Source organism: Ctenocephalides felis, unplaced genomic scaffold, assembly GCF_003426905.1.
Source record: "Ctenocephalides felis isolate EL2017-DRISC unplaced genomic scaffold, ASM342690v1 CF-g0.4_SCAFFOLD_00845, whole genome shotgun sequence".
NCBI classification, from domain to species: Eukaryota; Metazoa; Arthropoda; class Insecta; order Siphonaptera; family Pulicidae; genus Ctenocephalides; species Ctenocephalides felis.
Window position 1 is genome coordinate 46,685,757 of NW_020536999.1, and position 12,185 is coordinate 46,697,941.

Sequence of the window (12,185 nt, forward strand, 5' to 3'; positions counted from 1 at the left end):
TATATGTAGAACTATTTACACAAGAAGTTCAAATTACGAAGCAGAATTATTGATAAACTACTTTTTAGTCCAAGAAAACGTTGTGCTATTTCCATTTTCTAAAATCCATGCATGGAATTGAAAACCTTTCTCTGCACTTTATTATATTATTTTTTTTATTAACGATAAGAAAATTGTCGACATAATTTTGGCGGTTAATATAAATAAGAGTTTGAAAAGATTCTTGAGTAAAAAGGAGTGCTAAACTTCTGCAACACTTGTGTTAAAAATATGATAATACATGCGAGGAAAATTGAACTGATAATAAATTATTAATAAAATACATAAATAGTTTCATATGTGTGTGTGTTTCTTTCCAAAAATTATTATTCATATTTGCAGAAAATTAAACACGCATAAAAGCTATTTGGTAAAGTTTTTATTTACCTACCAGCAGAAACTATTTCGTGACTACACGTTACTAAGAATATTAACGTCAAAAGATATAATCCGTTCCGTAACTATTCACGAATTTGTATAAATGCAAATTTTAATGAAAGCACGAGATCGATAAACATAATTTAGTATATCTCCCATATAATTTTCTGAAATTGTAGATAATATTAGATAAACAAGTCGATTCAAGAAATTGCGCAGGAAACGAAAGAGCCCACAAATATCTACTATTTGTTCTTGTAATTTTAATTTTTGAAGATTTTATTATATATTATAATACTAAATACAAAGTGTCTTTTTACCAATTCAACAAGGGTGTCTCACATCTACTAGACTTTTAACTAAAGTATAGGAACTAATCGAATTTTTATTTAAAAATTACAAGCAAAATGGATTTCAGTTCGATATTTACTCAAGAAATAAGAGACTATCCAGAACAAACAACTGTAATTAGCACGTACTCGTATTTATTAACTCAAGTTTTAAAACACCATTGAGACATTTGATATTGCAATATGAATAAAAATCATAAGATCTAAGTGATAACACTGCATTGCAATTACTCATGTAAACATGTATTATGTAATTTTTCCGCTTAGAAATATGTATTTAGAGTTGCTATAATACTATATATAACAAGTAATTGTTATTGTCATTAGTTATTCATTATTTAATGATAGTATAATTACAATTCAATGAAAACAGTTGATTGTATTGCCAGAAGAATGGCTACAATTATAAGCTTGATAGAATATACCTCCAACGTCGGTGAGAAGAATGAGTTGTTTATCTATTGATTTTATAAAATGCAATGCATATTTTTATCCTATCATTAAATTAAAAACGGTTAATTTATATTTTGTTAACTGTTGTGTATATTATGTGATATTGTGAGTAAAATTTGATAAGCATTAATGCCGAATGTGGATTTTAAAGTGGTTTTTCATATCAATATTATAATGAAGAAGAAAATTTATTCATTCAATTATTTTTAATCCGTTTTATTATTAACAGATATTAAAAGAAAATCCCATTGGAAGAATCTACTAGGAGTAATTTTATTAATGAATAACTATTAATTAATACAAATATAATAAAGTACTGAGAACGTGCATTACAATATCACTCTAGTAGGTACTCTATGTGCATAAAACATTACCACTATTCACTATTACAATTTTTTAGTATTTATTTTCAGTATAAAAACTAAATGTGAACCAAGTCAAGACTTAGCAGTTCGTTTTAAAGACCCTCGCTTTGTAATTTTTTCTTAAATTTACAGATTTGCGCAATTTTACAAATGTTATACCCTAATAATAAACTTAGAACACCATACCTGGATCCAGAATCATCTACATATACATTCTATTGATTAAACATATTTCCAATATTTTAAAACATTATCTCTATTACTTTAACAGAAAGACTACTGTAAAAATCAACAAATCAGGAATGTTAATCTAATGTGTTTTGAACAAAAATTGATTTTTTACTTATGCATATTTTAAACTTTTACTCATTCACTTATCATTGTTACTTTATATTACTCTAATAATTGTGATGATATGCCAAATAGGCGGAGTATGTATACTTTGTGCTAACAAATCTATATCGTTTTAGTGATATGATAGCCCTACAATATGATATGCTCTCTTGATGTCTCATATTACCATAAGTTCAACAATATCACCTTACCATCTTCTATGTATAACACTCTATGTCAACCGCAAGTGATTTTGAAGATATGTGTCAATATTAGTTGTGAAAATAAATTTCCATATACTCAAAAAGCTGATTCAACAAATTCTCTTAATAAATTTGATAGTACTGAAACAAATTCATCCATAAGATATTCTTGCATAAAAACGTGAATTGTACTACAATTATAAAGTGCAGAAAGCACTGCAATTCCTGAAATGAATTTTGTCAATAAATCCGGCTTTGAAAATTTTGAAACTTCATAACTACGAGTATTCTGGTCACAAACATCACAAAATGAAATTTGATATTATTCTATTTAGTTCAATTTCTATTTATTTCCCTTAATCAGCAGTTTCCTCGCATGCGATCTATTAATTAAATAGTTTGTATATGAATCTGTATTACATATAATGAAGATTGCCATATTAAATTATTGATGCTACAAGCCAAGTATTATTAGCCTCTATTAAAACCTTGTCATTATGCTCCGTAATTGCAGAACTTTGCGATGTTACATATTTTATTCATAACAACGCTTAATGGACAGATAGCAACCTGTCGTTATCAGAAAAAAGTAACAGAAATATCAGAAAGGAGAATATATATTATTCATATCTTTAATAAAAACTATACAAAGCAAAAAGTATTCTTTTACTAAAGTTTTGTTGCACTGAATACCTATGGTGCAAAAATTACTAGGAAAAAAAATACAAATATCTTTGAAGAAGGTCCAACTGAATTTGGAATATAATGTTTGAAAAGTGCTTTACACAATTTCTTGGAGATAATTGGGTAGGTGTTATTAGTTCAGATTCTAGAAAATTCAGTGAATATAATACAGCTACATAAATACTGAAAACTGTTCACTTAAAAAAAAATTGAAGAATCCTGCATTGAACTTTTACCTCTGCTGTTATGGTTAAATATATTAAATTTTCGCTTTTGAAACTTCTTTTAAAATAACGAAAAACCTAGTAAGCTTTACCAAATGCAAAATAGTCTGTTTTTTAATGTGTTCATGGGCGTATAATATATCCTTTATAAAAAACAGACTAGTTTGCATTTGGAAAAGCTTACTATGTTTTTCCTTATTTCAGATGAAGTTACAAAAGCAAAAATTCACTACATTTTACTATAATAGCAAAGGTGAAAATACGATACAGGAGCCTTCAAAAGTTTTTAGAAATGAACGGTTTTCAGCATTTATTGTTCTGCTATAGGAAGATGGCTCACACTAATTAGAATATTTTTATTAAAATTGTCTTTCGTCGCAAAATAAAACGAGAAATATTTAGTTACTGTAGTAGCTCACAATTCGACCTTCCTATATTTGGCCACAGGAACCGAATCAATTGAAATTGAAGCCGTTTAATAAAATATGTCACGAATATCGACATCGATATGCTAAACGGAATTCGGCATGTGTTTGAGTCATATATAATATCGAATGTACATCGTCCCTAGTGTAATTTTATTTAAAGGTTAATCAAATGATATTTGGAGATAATAAATATACCACGTCTGGGTCCTTGAAATTGACAAATAAAATTTTGTTTCATCAGTTGTTCTTCGTGCAGAGCAAATAAAACCGTGTTTTATTTAAACAATGTATAGATTGTTATGAATACTTGCAAATTAGATAAAACGCGACTTTGGATAATTTTAATTGGCGCATCAATTGCAATACCTAATTAGTTTATTATTATATGTCTAAAAACGAAATGAAACGTCCTATTGGCAAGTTTTAAATTCTATTAAATATGTAATATTCAGTTCTCTATATAAAATAATAAAAATCTAAGTAAGAAAATGTTAGTGTGTTATACCCGTGTAAACAAGTGTTTTGTAGAATTCACGTAGAAATCATGAGTAAATACAAAGTTATACTATATTCAGTGAAATTAGTGTAACAATTTATTAGAAATGGAAAAATATGTAATAATATATATTAATGGGTATTGTACCCATCAACTTTGGCCCATGAGCCCCCATAAGATAAAAACGGACTCAATTCAGGAAAAAATAAAATAAAAGTTTTTACTTTGCAATTGGTTTATTTTTAATTGGAAGTTTATATTAATTCATAGTGCCAAGTAAAAATTGATAAAATCTGAAACTACTGAATATTATCCGGAGTGTGGGATAAGACCATCTACCTTAAGGTGGTATACTAGCAGGGCCGGATTTAGAAATTGGGCGCCCCGGGGCACTGACAAAAATGCCGCCCCATCCCTGAAATTTTACAAATTTTCGAACTTTTTTTAAAGCAATCGCGCTGCTTCAGCTGCGTAGGGACAAAATATAGGAGCGCGTAAGCGCCGCGTCGCAGTCTAACGAATAAACAATGTTACATAACCCATATAAATGTAAACAAAATTTATACTTATTGTTAAAATCTCTATAAAATATCTGATAATTTGATGTGCATATGTCTTATGATCACTTTTGTCCACCAAATGTTTCTTTTTCAAATTTTTTTATTGGACCATCGAAACCGCTAAACCTGCCTCCCACAAATTTAAGCAGTTATTTATTCTATAAATTTTTTTGAATAATATTGGACGCTTCTTTTCTCAACAACTAAATTATCATTTTTGGCATTTTGGCCCGTATCTTCAAAACAGTTGGACCTGCCATGGCCAATAACTAATCAGCACGTCTCCTTAATAATAGGAATTGAATCATTTAAATCGGTTGATCCGTGTTCACTTGAATAATTACAAAATATTAGAAAAGAAATTACAAAAAATGGTAATTGAGATTTGATATTTATTATTATTCTCTGCAACAGCTACGCAGCGCGATTGCTTTGCAAAAAGTTCATAATTTTCAAAAAATTTCAAAATACAAAAAATGTGTTTTATAAGTTAATTTTTTTCATTTTCAATTTTTTACAATTTTAAAGCTCTTTATAAAATGTAATTTTCAGTACGGGATGTTTCAATAATTGGAAGGCACAATGCCATGCGTCACTAGTTAAATCTTTTTTCAACGCTATAAGCTTGGAAGTGCAGAAATTCGTCATTTTAAGAAGGCTTGAGAACTGAAGAAAATATTTTTCTTAAACTTTCAGCTTGTTTACGGATCTTTATATTAGACAAATTGACAAATTTGATAATGACTTATTAACCAATTTGATAATTTACGTTCGGAGAGGGAGGCTAGGCAAAATAATAAATTTTAATAATCGGTTATTTCAACCCAAATTTTGCATTGCAATCGTATTATGTTTTGTTAATTATATTTCTTGAAATAAAAAATGTTGTTAAAAAAAAGTTGATTATATTGTATAGAATTTTTTTCTCACTATCCAAATTTTGCCGCCCCCAAAAATTTGCCGCCCTGGGCAGTAGCCCCGATTGCCCCTACTGTAAATCCAGCACTGTATACTAGTGTAGAAATTCAAAAAAATCGATTTTTTTTATTTCATATTTTCAAAGTTTAACTATCTAAGAATATGGGTACGGTTTTTGAAAATTTGAATTATTTTCGGAAATATAGGCATTTTACTGACTCGGTCTCCATACTGGTTTGGCTTCACGCAAAACTTTAAATCCGTTTTTCTCAGAACAGACTTTTTCAGTACTGTTGACACGATTTCTCGAGATTTAATCGACCGATTCATTCGAAATTTTCAGAGAGTCTTGTTTATAGACCTATCTATAGCCCGAACTAGGATTATCCCAAAATTCCAATTTTTACTATTTTTAAAAAATTCGATTAAATTTAAACTCAAAAAAACAGTAAAAAAAAACACTTTTTTTGCCTATTTGTAAAAAGAAAAAAATTTTTACTCATCGCTAGTTCGGGCCATTGCGACATCATTGTAGATTGATAATCTTTTTATTTTATGCATTTCCGATGGCTAGGAGGGCTGAAATCATGTTAAGACTGAGGTGCCAATTTTTTGAGACCACCCACTTCATCAGCTGACAGTTTTTACAATTTTTAACTTTTTTATTTTTTAATTTTTATTTTGTATTTTAATGGTGGTAAAAAATGGATAGTAAAAACTTTCATTGCTTTCTTTTACAATGACCTAAAATTCATCGCTCTACACTAGAATATCCCCTTAGGCTGGACCCTGGATTCTCTATACTATCGACTACCATAAACTATAGTACAGTACAATTTTAAAAAATGGAAGTTTACAAAAAAATAATTTAAATCAAACCATGTAAAAGCAAAAAATGTGTTTACGTGTTTTGAATGGAGTATAATGACTGTAGGTTATACTAATATAAATCAAATCAAATATCATTGTAAGCCTCTGATGTATGTAGGTATATATAGAATTAGCTATTGTTCCTTTCGTATGCATGACCGAGTACTTATAAAAGCACATCACGCAAATCCATATTATAAATACCTGCATTGATGTATGACGCATATCCGATATATCGATGATGGGCCGATAACGAATCAAATGAAAAACTAAATATAATATTTTATTCTAGAAAACTATTTCTAACCTTTTATTTTTTATTAACACGACGACATACATATTTCCAGGATCTATCATGCAATACTAGTACCTACATTCGATTAGTATTAATCAATGGAATAAATATATAAAAGATATAAATAATAATATTTTTGTCTATAAAAAACAAAATATTTTAACTTTTAATATATTGTATTAGTAAGTGATCAACATAGTGCGTTTCGAAATATTTGAAAAATAAGCCCGATAAATAACTGCAGTTGCAAACTCGAAAACGTCGTGTGCGATTATTGCTTTCGGATAATTTGTGACAATTGTATGTTGAGTATTTTCCATCAATTTTTGAAAGATAACAAAAATAAATTATAAAAAAAAATTTTTTTTGAAAGATATATTTAAAAACAATATCTGAATTTCAGATATAAATTGTAAGACCTAAAATGCTCTTTTTAGCTATTACGTTTCTATTCCATTAATTTTGATTGTTGATATAAATGTAGAAGCATAATAGAAAAATCTCAACATGCTATTACCCCAAACGCCTAATCGATCGGATAAATAAATTGCCTACGAAAATTGTTGTATTAATCAATGGAATCAGGAATTACAAAGAGGTAATATTATTATATACAATAATAGCTTTGGCATTAAGAATACTAGTAGTCACAGTTATTCTTGGCGGCATCCATAGATTGTATTAGTATATATAACAAACTTAATCTTTAAATGAGGCAATGACTCTGATGTAAGGTTAAAATTTCCTTTTTATATAACTTATTATAATATCATTTTACTGAAGTGAGTATAACATAATATACAAATAAATTTCCAAAACTGTTTTATATCATGTTACTTATTCGGTTTTACTTGAAAATGATTATAATGGCAATATATATGCTTTACTCATTTCAAATGGGTTATTATAGATTTGTTAACTTTAGGAATGAATCCACTATAATGTTATTTATTTGCGTTTAATTTGATCAGTTTATACAAATCGCGAAAAATCGTATATAACTTTAACCAAATTAATTCTTCTTAGCCCATTAAGCGATATAAATAGATTAACACCTTCTCATAAAGTTGTTAAATTAAAGATTTCGACATGAATAGAATTATAGTTTCTCGTATAAATATATTTTATTCTAAAAATAATCTAAGTTTGGCGTATCTAACATTAAAAGCATTCCGTAGACAAGGTGTTCGCATAGAATCAAATTAATGAGCTGAAAATATGGTGTTCTGAAATTCGAATATGAAGAAAACTTTATCCGTTTTAGCCAATACTTTTTACTTCTAAAGATGCAACACCAAAAATAAAAAAATACTGATGAAAAACGTAATTTTGTTACAAAATTTCGACTCTAATTGGCAAAGTGTTATAGCCGCGAAAATGAAAAATTTGATAAATACTAAATCTACATAGATTTAGAAATCTCAATGTTCTGATCAATTTTAAGCAAAGTTATTTGAATATTTCCATAACATATATTATATTTTTAATATTTATGTTCTAGCATAACTATTTGAAATTACTAGTTTGTGATTTGTAACCATAGTAATTTTTATTATTTTTCTGGACTTTTTACGGAATCCAATAAATTTACAAAAAATATATGAATATCGTAAAATAAACGAAAACAAAGTAATGTCATCTGTGTAATTATTAAAGTGTGTGTTTAATATTTATTATTAAAATAAATTTGAAATATTTGTTACCAATTTTTACAAATAAATAAACAACAATATAAACATATCAACGATGAGAAATGATATCAAATCGATTTGATATCACTAAATGATATCAAATCGATTACTCGATATACTGAAATGAAAGTAATTATCTTTGTAAATAATAGATTAACTTATGATATTTTCTAATATAGCTCAATTGTAAATTCCGAAACTTGGTTTTGGAAAATCGAGTTTATCTATTCCAAAACTTATTAATTCCGCTATTTTTAATTTCTGCACCCGCAATTAGTTAAAAGGCATCAATGTAATAATTTATTTATTGAAAAAATTAAAAAGGTATCTTTATAACAGTGAGGGGATTAACTTTAAATAATAATTTATATATTATTATTAATAATTATTTACTATTCATCTATTTGTGTTCAACAGATAAATTTTCAATACGATTATGGGCAGAAGTAAGAGCCAATTTTCACGGAGGGCGCCGCATGGTATTATATTATGCCTCGCTGTATTAATAGTACCTGCCTTAATCGTTGGACTAATTACTTCGGAACAACAATACAAGAGACGACCACAGGTATGCAATATTTAGTAATAATAATTTAGTAATAATTATTTTATATAATATCCATGTGCATGACCCAAGTTATAAATATAAAACTCTCTAATCATGGAAATCAAGATTTAAGGTAATAGAATAGATATATTGAAGGACATTTTATTACTTAGTGAAAATGTCATTGAATTACTCATTTTCTAAAATATTTTTCGATACTTAAAATTGAATTCTACGAAATTGGGTAACATCAGTTGGGTAATACATAGTTGGAAAGTAGAAGCTATGAGAAACAAAAGAAAAGAATGTCCTAGAAGCTACAGGAGAAAAATATAGTTTTTCCAGTAAATGATATCAAGCAATAATATTAACATATATAAGAAATTATAAATATTATTATATGTTTTGATTAATAATAATACGAGTAATTTATAAATACATGAAAAATGTGAATAAAATAATGTAAATATGTATATGGCTGATGATATGGTCAATAAATCCATAGCCACAAAATGAAATTTTTAAAAAATTGGGTATTTGAGATGGTAGAAAAAAGTAATCACCTCTTAAATAATTTTTGACAAAAAAATGAAATTTTACGAATCAGTACTAACGAATTATATTTCCACAAAACAGATGATAAATAGACAAACAAATATCAAAACAATCTGGAAACATCATATGAGTAAAGCAAATTTTCGATTTTTGTTATTGAAACATTAAGTATTGCTCCAAAACTTTTTTGGGGCATTGTAAATATCAAACTTAAACATTCACTCAAAATATAAAGCTCGATGCACTTATTAGTATACAATAAACTCAACCAAAATAAATAAAATGGTAGAATGTGTAGTAATGACTTTCAAAAAACTTTATTTAACCAGTTTCGCTCACATCGAACAGTTTTATATCGCACGAATCGAGCTCATGACGAGTATATTCGTCAATAACAGAGTATATTGCACTAGTAAGATATCGGATAAAAAATATGGGTTTATTATATAGTCGTTCTTTTATATGCATATGAATATTCTCATAAATATACAAAATTCTGCCATTTTTTCATGTCGAATATATTCGTCAATCACAGTTAACTCGTTAAAATATATTGTCAGCAGCAGGAAAGAAAACTTGTATCGTATGCAAGTATCCTCTGCAAATTTCATGAAATGTCAAAAGGAAAACTCAAACTAAACTGTTCGTCGACAGAATGAGAACAACAAGAGGGCTTTAACGGCAGAATGATATTTCACATCACACTGAAATAGACACAGTGCGAACAAAACGTAATGGCATGTGCTAGTTGTAAATAGCATTTCAACGCATTTGTCACATGCAGGAAAATAGAAAAGAAAAACGGAATTAATGTTTTCATTAGGATCAAATTAAAATACCTAACTAATATGAAAAAATTTAGCGACTGAAAACGAGCATAGTTTAAGGGGTTATTCTACTCTAGAGGGGTGAGTTTCATGCGATTTTTGAAAGGCCTTGACAAACAAACAATATTTTTACTATATTTTTTTTTCAAGTTGTTAATTAATGTTTTGAGAATATAAAAGTCAAAATTTTTGATTCCAAAAGATTATAAGGCGGGGGTTTCAAAAAATTGGCGCCTGATCATACTCATAATTTTATCCCTTCAAATAATCTGAAGAAAAATATAAAAATATCTAGAATAATATTGCAATTATATGAACTACGGACAACTTAAAATCATTTTTTTCACAAATTAGCGACTACCTGAAAAAGAAAATTTGCATTTTTGTTGCTCTATTATTAAAAAATAGTGAATAATAGTGAGTAATAGTGAGTAAATATCGAAATTTGGGTATAAGCTTTCTTCATACTGAAGAGAACTTTATAAGGGAGACTCTATAAAAATTTCGAGTAAATTGGTCCAGTGAAATCTGATAAATCGTGGAATAGGAGGATTATCGTGAGCAAACATATTCAAAAATAATTTCAAATGATAAAAAATCACTTCTACACACATTCTTGAATATTTGAACCTAGAATATATAAACAAAATCGATATTATCCTAGAGTAAAATACCTCTTAAATTAGCAATGTAGTAAATATAAAGCAAACATATCAAAAATAAATTACAAAGAAACGGCTCGGCTGATCGTCGCACAAAACTTAGAAATGCTAGTCCTCATCGAGTTACATCGAATGGCTTTCGGTCCAGCCGTTTCTGAGAAAACGTCGATTTCCGGCAAAAAATCTCATTCGATTCAGAATGGCTTGAAACGTTGAGAAAACATAAAATTAGCCATTCGGATTTTTTGATGAAAACATAAACTTCTCCTTCGGGAAGTTAAAAATGATATATTTGTAAATTGTAAATAATTGTAAAAAACGAAATGAAACGTCCTATTCGCATTCAAAAATCAATTGGCGCTCTTTATTTTTATCTATGTTCTAACTGCTTATTTGCCGTCATATTTTTTGTAGTTAGTACCAGGTGATTAGAATACTTATTAGTATTTTCAATTTCAAGTACTAATCATAGAAAAAAGAACTTTTATTTTGTTTACTAAAAACACCGATTGTTGCATACGCTGAACGTAAAAATTCATAAAAAATGTATTTTATAAAAAATCTTGAAAAAGATGATTATAGTTCATTAGACATAGTCATAATGATGATTTCAGGTTACTAGCATTAACAATTCTTTTCGATTAAATAAAATTATAGCAATACGTTTTTTTAAAACTTAATGAATAACGACAAAATAAATAAAACTATATATTTCTATTATTATATTTAGGTATATGTGAATGATAACTCGTCCGGCAGTCAAGAGCGTTTAGCAGCACAGTGGCGCTTATCTGCCCAAATATCGCCCCGGGAGCTTCATAAACAGACGGGCGAGCGCATGGAAGCTCGGAAAGCTCACTTGCAGGAAGCTTGCTCCCGTTTGGGGTTAGACGTGCCAGGAAACGATACCCTACACAGGCCAAACCCTTGGGAGTTTCTAGTCAATCGCGAGCATCACATTGTTTGGTAAATATTGAACATATTTAACACGTTTGTACAGTAATACAGTCATTTGTATCAATTTTTGTCGCAAATTTTCCGAGATATCATTAGTTTTAATGAAATACTATGCTAATACTAGGCAAATAATCCTACAAAGATTTAAATTCTAAGTTTGTAGTAATAACAATAAAAAGAAACTAGTGGGTCGCAAGACATCGCGCCTTAAGGCAAATTGCTGGAACTTCCCGTACCAACAATTATTTTTTTTTAAAAAGATTAACATTTTTGAAAAAAAAGAATTTTGAAATATTTTGGAAATTCTGAACTTTTTTTCAAAGCAATCGTACTGCTTTAACTGCATAGAG

The 12,185-nt window shown here is 28.2% G+C and overlaps 2 protein-coding genes across 2 annotated transcripts in view; one reads left to right on the top strand and one right to left on the bottom strand.

Moving 5' to 3' along the window:
* The window catches only part of LOC113384379, a 66,233-nt gene that overhangs the window by 22,477 nt on the left and 31,571 nt on the right, over positions 1–12,185 (bottom strand). The gene's annotated exons all lie outside the window — the stretch shown is intronic.
* The window catches only part of LOC113364152 (carbohydrate sulfotransferase 11-like), a 27,403-nt gene continuing 24,520 nt past the window's right edge, over positions 9,303–12,185 (top strand). Inside the window, exons 1-2 of the mRNA XM_026606633.1 lie at positions 9,303–9,323; positions 11,609–11,844. Of these exons, the coding sequence (XP_026462418.1) occupies positions 9,303–9,323; positions 11,609–11,844 (257 nt within the window). The remainder of the gene's footprint in view (positions 9,324–11,608; positions 11,845–12,185) is intronic.